General features: G+C 57.4%; 1 protein-coding gene across 1 annotated transcript; it reads right to left on the bottom strand.

Moving 5' to 3' along the window:
* Positions 1–20: 20 nt before the first annotated feature.
* GTF3C5 (general transcription factor IIIC subunit 5) lies at positions 21–15,593 on the bottom strand. The gene is made up of 11 exons (XM_026514262.4): positions 15,150–15,593; positions 12,441–12,660; positions 10,965–11,163; positions 6,910–7,105; positions 5,703–5,807; positions 4,473–4,587; positions 3,583–3,726; positions 3,371–3,468; positions 2,319–2,401; positions 1,572–1,714; positions 21–683 (listed from the first exon to the last, which is right to left on the bottom strand). Exons 1-11 carry the CDS (start codon positions 15,309–15,311, stop codon positions 526–528), a joined length of 1,623 nt encoding a protein of 540 aa, XP_026370047.1. The 5' UTR covers positions 15,312–15,593; the 3' UTR covers positions 21–525.
* Between the last annotated feature and the right edge of the window lie 2,516 nt (positions 15,594–18,109).

Raw genomic sequence — 18,109 nt, 5'->3', positions numbered from 1 at the left:
CACCCCAAGAGAGACACCGCTTTCTCCTCGGGAAAGTGTATTTGATAAGAACAACTCCAGCTAGGTCCTAAATGGATGGGACCCAAACGCAAGGACAGTCTTCACCCACCTGTGACCACGGCCCAGCTTCCGTGCTGGTCACCAGTCATCAGCTCCAAGGCGGGACCGCCCTTCCATGGCCACATCATCTCCACCCCCAGCTTCTGTTCTCAGCCAGAGAGAGGTGCTGGGCACCTGCTCAGCTGCTGGACCCTGGACTGGCTCATGGCTGCGTAAAGCCAGGTCACACCCTCTGGGGATGTCCCTAAGCACCCGGGGCAGAGGGCAGCCCCACGCAGCAGATGTCACAGGCAGACGGGCAGGACCAGGGTCAGCAGCGCCCGGAGCCGGGCCCCCAGCTTTCCTCTGGTGGGGCTCCTAGGGCCGCTCTGGTTACTGTGGGCAGCACTGGGGAGCCACGGCTTGTCCCGGCTCCGTCACCAGTGTTGCATGATCAAGGAGGCCCGGCCTTGCAGTAGGGCTGTGTCACACGTAGTCCAGAATCTCTGTCTCCATCTCGTTGTCACTGCCATCAGATGGCTTGAAGTCCTCCTCCTCCTCTTCCTCGTCCTCCTCGTCTTCCCCGGACTCGAACGTCAGGGGCTCTTTCCCCCTGTCGGCCTTGGCCGGGCTGGAGAAGAGAGCTGGGGCCAGGAGACAAGGCCATGTGTATCCCAGCACAGGCTTCCTGCGTGGCCCCCAGACCAGCTACTGCTGGCCTCAGCCTGAGAGAGGTGCCGGCCAGCCCAGCGTCCAGACCAGCAGTCAGCTTGCAGGAGGCCTATTTACAATGATGGTGTCTGGGCTCAGGCCCTGGAGAAGCTGCCTGGGGAAGTGCAGGGCCGGGAGCCTGGCAGTCTACAGCCTAACAAGCACTTCAGGGAATACGGAAGCCAAGAGCTTTGATAACCACTTCCCCAAAGGAGGCTGGTGGCTTCATGGGTCCAAGGAACCCCGAGAGTGTATAGGACGTGCTGTGTGCTTTTTTCTGGGGAGAGGGTCCAGAGCCTCAAGCAGATTCTCAGATGGGGCCGTGTCCCAAAGGAGGCTGAGAGCCCCTACTCCCGCCAGCTCCGTGGAGTCTGGCGGGGTCCAGGAGGAAGCCGTGGGAGGGGCCCTCTCACTCACGCTTCCCCGGCCTCATCAGACACGCAGACCAGCAAGTGCTCCCCTTTCCTCACATCCCCCCACCACAGGCCAGTGGCCAGGGCTGCCTGGTCCTGGGAAAGGGCCAGGCCACGTGGGGTGACAGGCCCCCCCCCCCCCCAACTGCTGCCCCTGCTTTCCGGGGCAAGACAGGCCGGACATGCCCACCAACAGCTGGAAGGTGGTGGGCACAAAGCGGGCTGGTCTCCTGCCTTGGACCCCCAGGGCTGAGCGGCAGGACTCCCACCCAGGGAGAGGCAGGCAGCCTGGGGGATCTGGCCCCCGGAGGGACGATTCTACTTGGGTGTAATTTCTTAGGGAGCAGGGCCTTTAGGGATACTTGCTGTGTCCCAGAGCGAGGCCCCCTTCACCCCGAGCGCTCTCACCAGGCCTCTTGGAGCGGATGGTCTGCCGGATCATGAGGGACATCGTGTCCCTCAGGTCATCACTGGTCTTGGGGAGGCACCAGCCATCTCGCTCGGTGCAGCAATTCTCGGCCCCGTCATTGCGGTGAATGATCCTCTGCAACCTGGGGGGGGGGGGGGTGTTTCAGGCCGCGGCTTCTGCCCACAGGTGCCCTAAGGGTCTGCAGAGGCGGGGCAGGGCCGGCGCTCAGACAGCCAGCACTGAGGCACCCCCACGGAAGCCGGCCCCTCCCAGCTGGGTCCTGACTGGTATGGTCCCCGCACCGAAGCTGCATACAACGTGGGGGGCGGCCACGCATCTTTCCTGCGAGAACCCTGGGCTCTCACCTGACTCAGCTGTGTCTAACGTGCTCCCGTCTCTTCCCATCCCAGCGCCCCCACACCCCCTTTTTAAACCTTGCTAAGGACAACTGGCTGGGAGGCTGCTAGGACTGTGGTGTCGGCTGGGAAACTCAGGTGATGTGTCCCGAGCCTCCAGGTGGCCGGAGGAGGAGGAGGGCCCAGCATGGCGGCTCAGGGATGCAATGCAGGTGGACCCTGGAAACCGCTCCTGCAGGCCACGAGGCTGATGGAGGTGCCCCCAGCAGGTGCCCCATCCCAGGCAGGGCTTCCCGCCAAGCCCGATGCTGAGTGGAAGCGGCAGGGAATGCCTTGGTCCCGAGCCCCACCGTGCCCACCCTGGCGGTGTCAGGGCCCCTCGCTACGTACTCTTCCACATTCAAGTCACATAACTGGTAGAACATCTGTCGATAGGGCGGCAAGGCCCCCTCCCGGAAGACGTAGACCGAGTCCTGGGGAGAGGACGGGAGGGCGGGACAGTGAGTCAGAGCTCGGAGCTCTGCCTGGCCGGTCCGCACCTGGCGGGCCTGGCTCCTCCCCGCCCCCGGATTCAGGGGAGCCAGGGGCAGGCGTGCAGAGGCTCCGACATCCCCGGGCCTGGGGCCACATGGTACGGCGTGGACTGTCACGCCAGCTTCGCGAGCCTTCTGCAGTCCGCCCTCATTCCTCACCACCTCCTACCAACAGGTCCTGTTCTGTGGCCCCACAAGCCGCCCACTGAGAAACAGGGTTTACCGAGTATCCGTTTTCTAGAGGTAGGGATGGTGGCCCGAGTGAGAGTGCTTGAGGGGAAAGATGGCCACTGAGGTGAAGACGTGGCTGCCCTCATGAGAAGAGGACGCCGACGGCACCTGTCTCTGTGCCCCCCGTGCCCCCCACCACGAGGCAGTCGAGCCAGGGCTGGGGGTGCAGCTGGCAGCAGCCTGGGCGGGTAGAAGGCCCATAGACTCCCACCATCGGGTGTGCTGAGGACCCCCGCGAGCCCGTGAGGGGTCCTGGGCTCTTGGCTATGAGCACCCCGGCTGCCCACACCGGGGGGGGGGGTCTGCCACAGCTCAGCACGCACGCCCCCACTCAGCCCATCTGGGCAGCGGCCACGGGCTCACAAAAGGCAGCCACGCACAGTTGCTAGTGTCGCCTATCCCTCCCTGAGACATGCCCAGACGGCCCTCAGTGCCCGCAGCGCTGGGCGGGTGACACTGAACTCTCACCGTGCTTCCCAAGGCCGTCCTGGAAGCCGGGAGTCATGCAAAGGCACCGGTGGGCAGAGCGGCCTGTCAGAGCCCTTCCCGGTGGCCCAGACCGGGGACTCGGGGAGCGCGTGTGCGCCCAGCCTGCACGAGGGAGGTGCCTCCTCTCCACGGTCCACTGCGCCCTCAATCGGGGGGTGGCTGCTCTGCTTTGGGGACCGGGGCACCCACCTTGAGCTTGTACTTGTTGGAGGTCGATTTCCGTGTGCTGGCCATCCCCGATGGGCCCAGGCCCTGCTTCAGGTCGTGCATGGTGACGAGCGGGCTGGCTGCAAGGGGACAGCGCAGTACTTTGGAATATAGGGGAACGTTTCTCCCCGACCCCTCCCCGGCACGCTGGCCGCTTGGGAAGCCCCACCGTACCCCAGAGTCCAGATGCCCACCTTCCTCGGCGTCTCTGTGAGGGCAAATCAGCCGTGGCCCGCAGGGCGCGCAGAGGCACTTACGCATCTTCTTGACAGTGATGGGAAGGCTGTAGTTATAGGTGCTGCGCTTGGCCTTGACAGGCATGTCACTCGGGGCGTAACCTGCAGACGAGGAAGGGCGTGTCGGGTGCAAGTGGGCGCAGAGCCCCTTCTGGCGAACAGAACTGACTTCGCGCTCAGTGCACCAGGGGTTCGCTGGGGCCAGCTCCTGAGAAAGGGACGCCAGGCCCCTGTGCACCAGGCACCAGCAACCACCATTCCAGCGCCAACCACACAGGACTGCGTGCAGCGGCTCACTGCAGGCCCGGGGACCGCACGCTTACTGGGTGCCTGGCCCCCACCTCAGGAACCGGAAGTAAGCGGAATAACCGAGTGGATGAGTAACGGGTTCAGCAGCTCGAGGGCCAACGGTGGAGCCAGGACTCAAGCTGGGACCTTCATTTCTATGCTATTCTGCAAAGATCTTACCAAGGAGCAAAGAAAGCCTTTTTTTAAAAAAATTTAATTTAACTTATTTTATTTATATTATTATTATTTTTAAAGATTTTATTTATTTATTTGACAGAGAGAGAGAGACAGCCAGTGAGAGAGGCAACACCAGCAGGGGGAGTGGGAGAGGAAGAACCAGGCTCCCAGGAGAGCAGGGAGCTCGATGTAGGGCTCGATCCCAGGACCCTGGGATCATACCCTGAGCCAAAGGCAGACGCTTAACGACTGAGCCACCCAGGCGCCCCAAGAAAGGCTTTTTTATCTTCACCACATGGATACATTCTTATTACGAAAGAGAATGCCAGCAGAAGAAAGATATTAAGAGAAAGCTAGAAAGGCAAGGTTTTAGTAATTTTTACCATATTTCATTCCACAACGGATTCGGAAATCAAGGACTTGATAAATCTTGGCATCTGGGTTTTTTCGGGGATCATACCCATATCGGATCCACAGGCTTCTCCAGGGACCTGTTATCTGGAGACCAAAGATGGGAGTATGAAGTGGGGCCAAGGCTGGTCCCTGGCTCCCTCAGAGATGCAGGCCCAGGCCGGGGCAGCTGAACACACTGAGAGTTGGCGGACACAGCTCTGGAACCCCACCCTGGCTCTGTTGTGTGTGGCTCTGTCACCTTGGGCAGGTCGTCTGGCCTTTCTGAGCCTTGGTCTTCCTGCTGGAGGTGACAGGAGCCCCTTTCCCGTCGCTTCTGTGAGGATTACATGAGATGATGCCCTGGGAGCCCTTACCACTCCACCTGGCACACAGGACGTGCCCAGTGCATGTTTCTGCCACCCCAACAAGCAGTACTTCTAAAGTCCTTAGGTCTAGAAAGCCAATGCTAAAAGACAAAGAGCGGCTCTCTGAAGTCTGGGGTCTAAGCACAGGAGGGATGAGCCTTCCTTGTGCTCCACTTGTCATCACCGTCATGGTCACATCTCAGGCTTGCCTCGCCAGGGCTCCACGTAGGGACCCTTGGCAGGTAGGATGCCTTCCTCCAGCACCTTTGGGAACCGTGGCAATGATACCCCATCCCCAGGCCCTCCTGGACTGAGCCCAAGGTGGACCTACCCCTCCCACCCCCACCCCTACTCAACCCAGGCAGAATGAGCCAAGGCTGGTAGACCTGTGGTTAGGGGGCCTGGGCTCTGCGCCAAACAGGCTGGGGTCCCAAGTGGCTCTGTCACGTGCTGGCTAGAGGACCTTGGCACATCGAGTCACCTCTCTGAGCCTGGCTCTGCCTCAGAGGTAAGAAGGGAATGCTGCTGCCACCCCCCAGGGAAGAAAAAAAGGATATAATAGGTACACAGCACTTAATCCAGCATCTGGTCCTTAGAACGTTCTCAATACAAGAGCATTTAAAAACGTATAATCCCTTTATTTAAAAGTACATAATTACTCTTTACTCCTAAAATCATCCCAGTATAGCTACCGTTACTAGGAGATGGTGGAGGGACTTCCTGGGGCTATAATGAGCTGCCCGCGGTGCCCAGGGTGCCCGAGGGCACTTGCTCTGGCTGTAGCTCTGAGAGATCGTATCAGTGATCAGGGCGACCCTGGTGGGAACGAAGGCGAGAGGCTGGGCAGGCACTCACCATGTAATAGGCCATGAAGGGCAGCAAGACCTTGAGCTTGTCAGGGTGGACGCTGATGTTGGCCTTGACGGCGTTTCGTGACCAGATGGGACGGATTTCAAACAGCTGGGGGGTCAAGGCAGAGACTGAAATGAGCACCAGCAGCTTCCCGCCTGCCTGGCTCAGACTCTCCAGCATGGTCTGGTCCCCAGCAGACCCTTCGGGAGAGGAGCTGGAGAGCAGCTGGAGAGCAGGGGCTGACCAGGCAAGGGGCAGCCTCTAGGAACGGCTGCACCGACTGCACACCACACCCAGCCTGTGTGCCTGAAATGACCACGAAGGACATGGTCTCTGTCCTCATGCAGCTCACAGGACGGTGGGGGAGGCAGATGACCAAAGGAGCCAGAGCAGGGCCAAGAGGGGAACATGCCAGAGTTCTGGGACCCCGAGCCCCAACCTAGAGGGTGGAGCCTCAGTTGGGACGTCGTGAAGGCTGAAGAGGATGGCCTGGCCCAAGGGAGAACTGTACCAGGCCAGTGTGGCTGGAGCGCTTGCGTGGGCTGGGGATTGGGCTGTGTCTGGAGGACTAGCAGGGCCCTCGGATAGTGGTCCCCCATGGTTCCCCTCCAGTGACCAGTGATTGCTGAGGCCAGTCAGGTGTCCATACAGTCTCTTTAAGAAATAAACCCCGCAAGGAAACAGTCTGCTTCAGCAAGGGCAGAGGTAAGCCTCCGTCAGCAGCAGGGTGGCCTCCCCGAGAACCTGCCATCCATGCCCGGGAAGGCATGAGCAACAGAGGCCCCGCTGACTCCTCCCAGGACCTGCCAGCCAGGGTGCAGGCGGAAGGCCGCTCTGTCCCCTGCAGCACTAACGGGGATGAAGCATCAGGGGGCACACAGTAGGTGCTCCATCTGCTTTCTTGCCACTAGTGATGGATAAATGAAAGCTTCTTGAACCCCAGAGCTCCACTGTGAAGTCACGAGCAGACAACGCAACAACTGCTTACCACCCCTAAGAGACCTCTCAAGAAAATTCTAAGGAGTATTTTCAACCTTGGGAATGTAGGGCTTATCTTGGCGTGGCTTTGAGATGTGACATCTGGAGATGATACGTTCCCATATGCTGATGAACCAGTTTTAAAAAGTCAGTAGAGCCATGGGCAAAACGAGGGAAGGGCCCAGGTGGGTAAACGGGAGGTGGTCAGTGCAGAAGCGAGCCCCGAGCTCACCTTCCTCAGCTCCTCCTCCACCTTCCGGTCCATGGGGTTGGTGGAGATTTTCCTCCACGTCTGGACTGCGGCCTCCAGCGGCTGCGTGGGCACCTCGTCCTCCTCAAAGTTGACAAAGATGGCGTTGTGGGGGCGCCGGGCCCTGCTCAGGCCAATCAGGTTCTCTCCTGAGACGGGGGGATTGTTGTAGCCTTCCCTGGGGCAGAGAGAGCTGCGGTGGGCTGGAGCACCAAGAGGACCCCAGGCACGGGCCTGCCGGACCAAGCAGGGAGCCCGCCAGCTGGTGACGCCAGCAGCCCACGTGGGGGTGCCTCTCCCTGGAATCTGTGTTACGGGTTGGGGGAGAATCTCAGCACCTGTGTTCTCAGGCTGACAGCCGGGCAGGAGCAGGGGCAGCAACTGCTGCAGAGAGCTCAGAGAGGCCCCGGGGCCCGCAGCTCGGAAGCCGGGGGAAGCCGAAAGTGGTGAGGCTGCCGGTCTCACAACCGCATCGAGTCACACACAGCACCCGACAGCCCGTGGAAAACGGAAAACCGTCAGGCAGGAGTGGGGCGGGCAGGTCAGCCACACAGGACACGCTTGGACAGCTGTCAGGCAACGCCTACACTTACTGACTTCTACGATTCACTTCCTTAGCCGTCAAAACAATCCCACGAGGAAGGAACCAATTTCCTACGGAGTAACTGACAACAGCCAGAGACCTACCTAGAGTCAGAGCTTGGAAGGACAGAGCTGGAACTCCGGGCCCCATGAACCCTGTCCTGCCACCCTCTGACGGAGCACGTTTGGCCCAGAAGCATCAGGATGACAGCTGGGTGAAGGGAAAATGGACATTACTGAACAGCACTGTCCTATAGCACGGGGGTCAGAAGTGAGGGTTCTAGCACCAGCTATGGTCAAGCCTCTCTCTGTTGGCACCGGGCCAAGATGCTCAGGCGATTACCTCATTAAGGTAGGATGTTGGGGGCACATGGGGGGCTCAGTTGTTGAAGCCTCTGCCTTCGGCTCAGGTCATGATCTCAGGGTCCTGGGATCGAGCCCAGCATCAGGGCTCTCCTCTCACTGGGGAGTCTGCTTCTCCCTCTGCCCCTCCCCCAGCTCGTGCCCCTCACCCTCAAATATGTAAATAAAAAATCTTAAAAAAAGAAAAAAAGCTTGGCTGTCAGGAATGTCAAGCCCATACTAAGGGGAGAACAGTCTCAAGAAGCCCACCAGCCATCATGAGGTTCAACGATTATCACCACTCGGCCAATTTCATTTCACCCGCACACCACTCCAAACCCACGAAATTATTTTGAAATACATTTTTTTACCTTTTTTTTAAAAAAAGGATTTTTAAAAAGATTTATTTATTTTAGCTGGGGAGGAGAGAGGGAGAGGGAGAGGGAGTCTTAAGCAGACTCCATGCTAGCGAGAGCCTGACCTGGGGCTCGATCTCATGACCCTGAGATCAAGACCTGAGATGAAACCAAGTCAGAGGCTTAACCGACTGAGCCACCCATGCACCCCTTGAAATACATTTTAAATTATGTCCCGGATATCACACATTTTCATTCAGGTGATTATTACCTTTTATTTATTTTATTCTATTTGGGGGGGAGGGCAGAAGGGGTGGGAGAAAGAGAGCCTTAAGCAGGCTCCACAGCAATCTTGAGCCAAAGCAGGGCTTGATCTCATGACCCTGAGATCATGACTTGAGCTGAAATCAATGGCCAGACACTTAACCAAATGAGCCACCCAAGACCAGCCAGGTGACTTACCTGAGTTTGTTTCCATTCTACCTTAATTTTCTACACAAGTAGAAACCGTCTGCGTATTGACAAAGGACACACAGGAAAACAAAATTACAAAGACGACAGCAAGCCTGCGCCTCTTTTATAGAGTGCATTAGAAACCATCCCGAACAAGTGTCATATTACTGTCTTTAAAGACATCCCCCAAGACCCTGAACACCCCCAAGAGGGAAGGCCCCAATGGCTCACTCCAGCCTGGGCAGCCCACCGCCAGGGCCTGTCACCACAGGGAAAGGGCTCCTTGGCCGCCTCGCTGACTTCCCTACTAACTTCCTGAAGGAGGAGGGACCCCTGTGAGGCCAGCCTCCAAGCCTCTCCTCTGCCCACGGTCTTGCAGGAAGCTCGGCTTCCCTGGACCCGTGGAGGGTCAGCAAGGCTGCGGCCTGGCCTCCCCGCCAGCCCGGTACACCCAGGAAGGCCAGTGGCGCAGGAAAATCAATAGTGGCCCTGGGAAAAAACGCAGGTTCTTTCCATCTGCTGGAACATCCATAAACCACATGGGGAGGATAAAGGGCCTGGGGTCCAAGGGCAGCTGCCCTGCCTCCCTCGCCCTTCTCCCAGAGGCTGGGGAACAGCTGCCTACGGGCCCCACAGGACAGAGGGGTGACTCAGCCGCTCCAGCCCGTGCCCAGGCCGAGCGGTGCGGAGAGGTCTAGTTTCCCTTATGTACTTTTGTGTCTGTTTCTGACTCTGAGGGGCAATGCTTGTGGGGGAAATAATTAAAGCATTTCAGAAATATGCAAATCGTCTCTCCCCCACCTGAAACTCCTGAGGCGAGTACTACACACAGAAAAAGCCGTCACCGCTCCCGGAGGGCTCCGGCTGGGAGGGGTGCGGCCCGACACCTTCTGCTTACACAGTTGTTCTGTACGGCCCTGGAACCACCCCTGCTCCTGTGGTCAGAAAGGGCTGGGGAGGGGGCCGTAGATTCAACAGGCCGGAGCACAGCGAATGGAAGCTGCTGGGAGGCCCGCTTTCGGCTGGGGAAATTGAGGGAGGACCGGCACCGGCAGGCGCGGGGGAAGCCGGTATGCTCGCTCGCCCCGGCAAGAGCGCGGCAGGTTCATGTGAGAACACAAGTCCTTCCCGTGGGAGGCACGCAGACTGCTTTCTCGAGGGCGCTCTGGGAGGCTGGGGCCGGGCCAGGCGCAGCCAGCGGCGGGCGGCACAGCTGGGCCTCCGCGGGAGCGCTCGCTCTACTTCGGGCTGTGTTTGGAACGCTCCGTATTTTTTTAGGGGAAGAGAACTATACACTTTCCTTCTCCTTAGGATCAAATCTAAGCCCCCCACCATGGTCTATGAGACCCTCACCCCTACCGCTCTCCCAGGCTCCCTCTGCAACCCCTCCTTCACAGGCGCCAGTCCCCAGGTCTAGGATGTTCTCCCTGGATCTTCACCTGCCCGGCTCTGTCATCATTCAGGTCTGTCTCAAATGTCAGCCCCTCTGACGGCCCTGAGCCCTTACCCACTCATTGCCCCTTATTACCTGCACCCCTTTTGTCTCCTCTAAGACGCGCATCTGGCCACAGGCCCATCGGTCGCTCATGGTCCACCCGTGCTCCATCCACTCCCCACCACCCAGCGTGGACCTCATCTGTTCTCTGCTGGCGCAGGGCTCTAAGAAGTGCCCCGGGCTAAGACCCGCAGTCGGCGCTTGTGGATGAAAACATTTACTGAGGAAAGAGAACATTTTTCATCCTCTCACCCCTCTACAGATAACTGTTCTGGGCCCCATCTTCCAGATTTTTCTAGATTTCTACGTCATAATTTATTATTATACCATAGAATGTGCTCCTACACCTGCCTCTTTCATAGAGCAAGGTACCCTGGGCGAGCGCCACATCAGCCCACGAGCCTGCTCTCCCACACGCTGCACGGTGTTCCCGGCCTAGAGGGCTGTAAACTCATTAGCCACATCCCAATGGATGAATCACTTGTTTATTCTAAGAACTCTGCCAGACACTCACCGTTCTAAGTATTTCAACGTGCATGCTTTTGGGCATGAGTCTTCCACGGCTTAAGGTGACATCCTGAGTCCCTCCCTGTGGCGTGGGAGCTCTGAGCAAGGTCTACGTCACCAGTTACGCTGCCTCTGGAGGCACTGGAGGCACTGGAGCCACGGGCTTGCAAAGCCAGCAGTGCCGACTGCCTGACTCGGGAGTGGCAGAGTGGAGCCTGGGACCCAGGCCCTCTGACCACAGGGCCCTGGCTCTGAACCCTGACGCTGCAGGGGCTGGGGTGGGGGGCAGGGGACGGGCTTACCGGTGCTGCGTCTCTGGTCGATAGAAATAGTCCACTGGGGTGTCCAGCCGAGAGAAGATGGGTGGGGGGATGTAGAGCGGCAGCTCTTGGTGGAAGAAGCTCTCCTTCTCAGGCCTGAGCATGAGCACTTTGTCGTACATGGACATGTGCCTGCCGCCGGCCTCCGTGTGCACCGCCAAGTACTGGAAGTCGGACATTCCTGGAAAGAGAGGCGGCCAGATGGCGGACTCCTGACTACACCCTCCGGGGACGGGCAGCTGCTGCACATCGACGCCCCACGTCCTCGGATGTGCCGAGGGAGCCGTGCAGCGGCTGCTGCCGGGCCATGGTGGGGGAGCCGCAACAGCACCGTCTGAAACACTTCTGTGCACGCGACTCCGCGCACTTGGGAGTCTCCCGGAGGGGCTGGGCTGCGGGGGCGATGCGGTGCGTGAGGGTCCAGGCTAGGTCAGTGCTTCCTGAAATGCAGAGTGCACACGACTCACCCGGGACCCAGCGAAAGACTGTGGGATGCTGTGCCTCAGACAGGCCCCAGGGCGGGGTGTGGGCCCAAGCAGACAAATGGAACATGTATCCCTGGAAAACCTCACCCCTGGAAGGACGGCCCTCTTTGGGGAGCACCGCACGCCACCAGAACGACCGACATTCCAAATGCCCCGCGCAGGGATCCCAGGTCCTGGTTCCGTCCCTCTGAGCCTTCCAGCCCCCCTTCTCCATGTGTGCTCTCTGCAGATTCTCTCAGAACTGCAGCTGACGCCGTGCGCTAAGGTGCACTAGTCATCTGCCAAGTGCCTCCTGCGTGCGAGAACCGGCCCTTGAACAGCATCCCCGGGCCCGACCCTTCACAAGGGCCTGAGGAACCCAGGGTCCCACACTGTACGACAAGAGCCCGAGGCTGAGGGAAGCTGAGCACCGACCCAAACAAACTGGCTCTTCATTACTCGCCTGCCCCACCCCAGCCCACCCCTGACCACCTCCTCACTGGGGTTCCCTGTAGGTAGCAAACTGATTGAGGACCACGGGAGACACCCAACTGGCTAACAGTTCAAAGAAACGTGAGGTCTCAAGGGGCTGAGGTGACCTGGGAAGGCTTCAGAGGAAAGGCAAGACCAGCACCAGTCCAGACTTAGAGAAAGTTCCAAAACACTGAGGGTCAAAAATCGGAGACCTGCTAACCAGTTTTAATTGGCCCCACATAATAGCCTTAAAAATTAGGGGATTACTCATAGAACGTCGGCTTTTCTTAAGAATGCAGAAGATGGAGCAGCAATGAGCCCACAGTCCGTTGAGAGCTGTTGCAGGGAGGGAGGAACGTGTGCCTCTGGGACAGGGCCTGCGCTGTCCTGCTCGGCTCATGTCCCGCCCCTCATTCCTGGGCATAGGCTGGCCCCCTTCACGGTGTGGACGACCCACACAGCACCTGCAGGAATGTGGACACAGGTCCTAACATAACCCAACGCACTAAGTTGCAGTTACCTTGAAACTTGTAAACGGTGGAGATGATGCCAAGTGTCTCTATGTCAAATGTGACCTTAGGGTGGGCCTCAGGCCCCGGCACCTCCCTTGGCCGCCTGGTCTTCCTCCTGATCCGGAGCAGCAGGCTGCTGGTACTGAAGCGGTTGGCGCACACAGGGTGGCAGTAAGGGTCCTTGGGCCGGAAGTACAGCTCCAGCCTCTTGGTGGGGTCTGCGTAGATCTGTGGTGAGGCCACGGAAGACAGTGAGGCAGTGAGCAGCTAAGCAGCTGGCAGAGAACCGCCCCTCGCTCAACAACAGCCTGACGGTGACCCAGCTGACAAGGCGCGGGCCAGGGGGCTCGTGGTTCATTCTGAGCTTTTAATTCTCAAAAGACCCATTTTTTGAACCCAAGTATCTTAGTTTTTATCTAGTAGAGAACATGAGGATAGTCTCTTCCTTCTAAAAGGCTGGAAAGCTGGGGACGATACCTGCCAGGTACGTAGAGCCCCTCTCCCTCAGGTGCCCGTTCAGTGCGGGGAATCATGTGCCTCCCTGGCAACGCTCCATGGTGTGCTTCTCACCCCCGAATGAGAACTGACCCTGGCAGGGTGGAGTGGCTTGTCTTGACCCTCCCACCCTAGGCACTACCTGCTCCAAAGGGTCTTGCTATTCGGTCTCACGTGCAAATGTTTCTAGGTCCCAAGGAAATGAAATCAATTAGTAACAAGCACTTTGGCTCTGGCTAGCTGTCACTTATCCTTTCCAAGCCTTGGTTCCTTCTTAAAATGGAGATATGAACAGTACCTACTCACGGAATTGTTACAATGATTAAATGAATCGTTGAATCATTGAATATGCAACACGCTTAGTCTGGTGTCTTAACTCGTGGCGAACACTACATGTGTCGCCCACCCGTGAGTGCTTGCCCCACAAAGGATAGGAGGGACACAGTAAGTGTCAGCTGGGTGCACATGAAAGCTCCAACAAGGCTCACTGGGCCAAGAGCATCTGCCGTGTAGCTTGCTGGCTCCCCAAAACTAAGGACACAGTCTGGCCCTTCGGAGGTGCTCAGGAAACATCGAGGGAAAGAAGGTTAAAAGGAGCCCGAACCTTCAGGAATCCCTTCTTACAAGACATGGATCTACGAGACTGTGAGTCTGGGAATAAACCCAGCCGTGGGCCTGGCAGAGACAGTGCACAAGCTGCATGAAAGGGACGAATCAATGGCCAGTCTCTTCCAAAAGGCTCACACTGTAGTCGGGTACAAATATCCCTGGGGTTAGTGAGAGCGGGGTCCTGTCAATGTCCAGGTAAAGTGAGTCAGTCAGGATAAAAGAACACAGCACGACTAACTGGGTCTCTATGGCATCCTGTGCTTAATGATGGGTTTTCAATATTCATTAAGCATGAGGAAGCAGCAGGTAAGAATTCAGACTTTAGAGGGGAGACCTGCATGAGTTCAAATCCCCACTGTACCATGTGGGCGTTTCTTTGACCCAACTTTTCCTGCCTGAGTCTTTAGGTAAAAAGGGAATAATGGTACCTAACTCACTAGATTGTTATTAGGATTCAGTCATGCATTTGACAAATATTTTGGAAGAAGGCACTATTATGGATGTTAGGACTGCAGGAGTGAACAAGAGAGACCAGGTCCTGCTCTTGTGGAGTTTAGTCTCAGAGCCAAGAGGCCAAGACAGACAATAAAATGTGTTAAAACATAATTTCAGATTGGAATTAACAGGTCAGGGTGCCTGGGTGGTTCAGTTGGTTAAGAATCTGCCTTTGGCTCAGGTCATGATCCCAGAGGTCCTGGGATGGAGCCCCACTGGGAGCTCCCTGTTCAGTGGGGAGCATGCTTCCACCTCTCCCCTGCCCCCCCCCCCATGTGCGCTCTCACTCAAATAAATTTTTTTTTTAAAAAAAGGGAATTAACAGGTCGAGCAGGCAGAGACGAACTACTAGAGGCCACTTTGATTAGTGCAGAGGAGTCTCTACAGAAGAGACGTTTCAAGACCTGGTGCGTGTAAATCACTTCCCCCGAGCGTTGCACCAGGTAAGAAGTCATCCTAGCTCCCTCATTTTCCGGGAGACCTTGAACAAACTATCTCGGTTTGCTAGTAAAATGCGGACAATGTCACTTGCTACCTAGCACGGTTCTAATGAGGATGGAATGTAAGTAAAGCACCTGGTACCACCCTTATCTTTTTTAAAGATTTTTTATGTATGTATGTATGTATGTATGTACAAGCAAGGGGAGCAGCAGGCAGAGGGAGAGAGAGAAACACACTCCCCGCTGAGCAGGGAGCCCAACGCAGGCGCCCCCCATTACCACCTTTAACCCCAACAACACAACACCTGGTCCCCTCTCCTGTTAGGCAACGATTCCTAACCTCCCGCGTTTGGGTCTTTTCCTCTGCGAATGAGGAAATGGCAGCACAGCACGATGGGAGGGGGGGCGCGGCTCCCCGGATCGCCGGAGGAGGGGATGGAAAGGACACCCCGCCCCTCTCTGGGTCTCCACTACAGCCTTTTCCCACTGCTTCCAGGCAAAAGCTGTCCTCCCCCGCGCAGGAGGCAAGTCCCCGCCCACCGGCCGCCCCAGCGCCCGCCCCGTGTTCCGTTGCCAAGGAAACCACACTTCCCCAGGTAGTCCCGCCCCTCCGGCCGAGGTCCCGAGACTCGGTCTCGCCTACGGTCCCGGCCACTACCCCCCCGTCCGGCTCCTCACCCGGGAAACGCCCTCTTCGCCGCCCAGAGTCCGCAGCATCTTGGACACGTCGCGCACCACGCCTGGATACTCCACGCACACCATGCGCCGCTCGCGCCGCAGGTCTAGGGGGATCGCGACCCCCGGCCCCGCGTCCGCCCCCGCCGTCGCTGCCGCCGCCATCCCTGCCCGTCTGGCCCGGCCTGGTGCGGTCCGTTCCCGCGCGCGCTCCTAGGGGCCTCGCCGCAATGGTTCCGCGAAAGAATCGTTCCGGGCTCCTTCGCCGCTCGAGACTCTACATCCCTGGGCTCAGCGAGACTCGAGGCCTCTGAAAGCAAAGGCCCGAGTCTAGGCCTCCAGGCTTCGGGGTGAAGGACCGCCTGGTCCTCGATTTGGGGTTTAAAGAGAAGAGGGTAGCCCGAGGGCCGGGGCAAGGGCTTGTCACTCCTAGCAACCCTCTAGGGACCCGAAGGACTGTGAGACACCGCCCAGTTCTCGATTTCAACCAATGAAAACCCGAGGGCCCACGAAGCATTAGGGGGAATCCGGCTTTCACCTCTTCTCTCTAGACTCATAGGTTTCAGCCAATGAGAAAGCAGAACTGGGCCGGGTCCCCGCCCCTTCCTAGGACTCCTTCCAATGACGGCTCGGGGGCGGGCTCGAGGTACACTTCCGGCGAGGGACGGTCCTCGCCCTGAGTAGATTTCCGGCCGACGGCGGCCGAGGGGTTTCCGCAAGTGTTTGACTCCGCTTTTGCTGTCCGCTCGGGGAAGGGGTCTCCAGCGTGTCATGGAGGCCGCGCGGAGTCGGATGTGGATATGCGAGCGTAAGGAAACCGCTTCGAATGCTCGCCCCACCGCCACGCCCAGAAAACCCCGAAGCGCCCTCCGCCGCGGAGCTCGGGTAGGAAAGTGGGCGTCCGTCCCTCTTTCCTTAGCGATTTAAGCGCGTGCTGTGTGGGGACAGAACTGTGGGGAGCAAAGTGGGGGACACGGGGGGGTCGGAGGTCGACATCGGCCAGACGGAGCTGAAAAGTGGGTACGCCTCGCGGGTGAGCTGTCTCTGGGAATGCGACGTTGAGCCCCTGCAGGGTTTTATACCTGGAGTGCCGGACCTGGCTGATGCGTAGGGAATGGGTCAGAGAGGCGGGAAGCAGACTCAGGTGCAGACCCCCTGGGAAGAAGGGGCTGCAGGAGATAGAGCAAGGAACCCCTGGGACGTGGGTACCCCAAGTTTCTGAAATGACTTCTGAATCAAAAGAAGAGGACTTCGTTGTTCCAGATGGATGTAAGAGGGCCGAATCATCGGCTGCGGTGGCTGTTACATAGGTTTTTAAAAGGAAAATCTGTAAGCTGTGAATGTAGGTCATTATAATTGGAAGACCCAGCCAGTAGCCCCAGAACTGAAAGAAAGGTCCCCTCTGACGGTAGCGTGAGCAGTCGACCAGCAGCAGCTGATGCATGAGCTGGAGGAACCACAGCCTCGCCAGGGAACTTGCCCGTGAGGGCTCGGCAGTCCTTGACCTGCCTCTCTGGCAGGAACTGGTGCATCTTCCATCACCAGAGAAGGTTCAGTACAGCGAGGCCGGGATAATTCTCCGGAATTTTTTCATGCCTTGAGATGAAATTAACTTCAAATTTCTTGTGTCCTTTTGTTCTCATTCCATGCTCACCAAGCAATGTTCTGGTGGTTTAATTTTCCAGAAAGGAGACTAAATAACAGATATGTGTTGTAAATTAATAAATTGGTGTATTTACATCAGACTCCTGTGAGTTTGGTACACAGGAAATCAGTCCTGAATCCTGGCTGGGGAGCTCCTTCTTTGGGGGGAACTTTATTGATTCTGTGTTAGGGGAGGGCAGGGAGGGCTTTGGAAAATATTGTTAAGATTTTATTTATTTATTTGACAGAGAGAGAGAGCGTGAGTGGGGGCAGAGGGAGAGCGAGAAGCAGGCTCCCCACTGAACAGGGAGCCCCACTCACGGCTCCATCCCAGGACTCCAGGATCATGATTGGAGCCGAAGGCAGATGCTTAAGGGATTGAGCCACCCAAGCGCCCCTAGAAAATGTTTTCTTTGGGCCCCAGAATCTGAATATTCCTTTCTGGGCCGCTGGGTCAGTGTGGGAAGCACACAGTAGGTGTTTACGATTCCCCCGCTGGGACTGGATTGTTCGGCACCCTTAGAATTGGAGAGTAGTAGTGTTCACTTTTGGCCACTAGGTGGTGACAGAACGTCCTTGCAGGCAACACTGCCACCTCGTGGTCATCGGTGCCCGTGACACCTGGAAAAAGGCAAAGCGGCTGCTGAAGGACGAGAGATGGACTGGGGGCCGCAGGGAACAGACTCCTGAGTCCTGTGCTGGGCGGGGGTCAGCAGCCTGCTTCCGATCACGTCCGACCGCAGGGAGGCCACGCCTCTTCCCCAACGCACAGACGCACACCCAGGGCCTGGGATCCTCTGCCACTGGCCAGCGATGGGGCCCCCGGAGTGGGGCTCCTCCAGAGGCTTCAGTTTTCCTTTTAGCTCCAAGTGGGACGAACTTGCCGAGAACATTGGCCTTCCTAGTCAACTTGGCTTTCCAAAGCAAAATCAAACTACATGCACACAGGACAGAACTTCAAAGGTTCTTCATAAATTGCGTTTATGTTGCCAAGTTAAATAGTTTCAGATACGTGCCAGGCAGAGGTAAATTTACAATGAAGCTAATAAACTCTAAACGCCAGGGCACCTCAATTGCAGGTACTTTTTTCCCGAGGCTCTGGGAAGTGCCCTATCATTGTGTTCACACAGGCATATGTTTTTATAAATTTTTTTAAAAATAAGGTATTTCAGCGGCAATTGGTTAAGACTTCTGTCTCTACCTAACCTGCCCTCCATCACACTTGCCTGTGTGTTGGAGACATCACAGCGGCCACAGGCATTTAAGGGACTTGACAAGGGGGACGTCCAGCTAGGAGTACATTCGGTTTGGATTGCATG

This window comes from Ursus arctos, unplaced genomic scaffold (genome assembly GCF_023065955.2).
Source record: "Ursus arctos isolate Adak ecotype North America unplaced genomic scaffold, UrsArc2.0 scaffold_18, whole genome shotgun sequence".
NCBI lineage: Eukaryota > Metazoa > Chordata > Mammalia > Carnivora > Ursidae > Ursus > Ursus arctos.
This window is presented reverse-complemented; position numbering and strand designations above follow the sequence as displayed.

Coding starts and splice junctions, on each gene's coding strand:
- GTF3C5 (XM_026514262.4), bottom strand. CDS start 15,311: ATGGCGGCGGCAGCGACGGCGGGGGCGGACGCGGGGCCGGGGGTCGCG. Junction 7,106..10,964: donor CGACCAGAGACGCAGCACCG/GTAAGCCCGTCC, acceptor TCTCTGCCCCAG/GGAAGGCTACAACAATCCCC. Junction 1,715..2,318: donor TGTGACTTGAATGTGGAAGA/GTACGTAGCGAG, acceptor CCCCCCCCCCAG/GTTGCAGAGGATCATTCACC.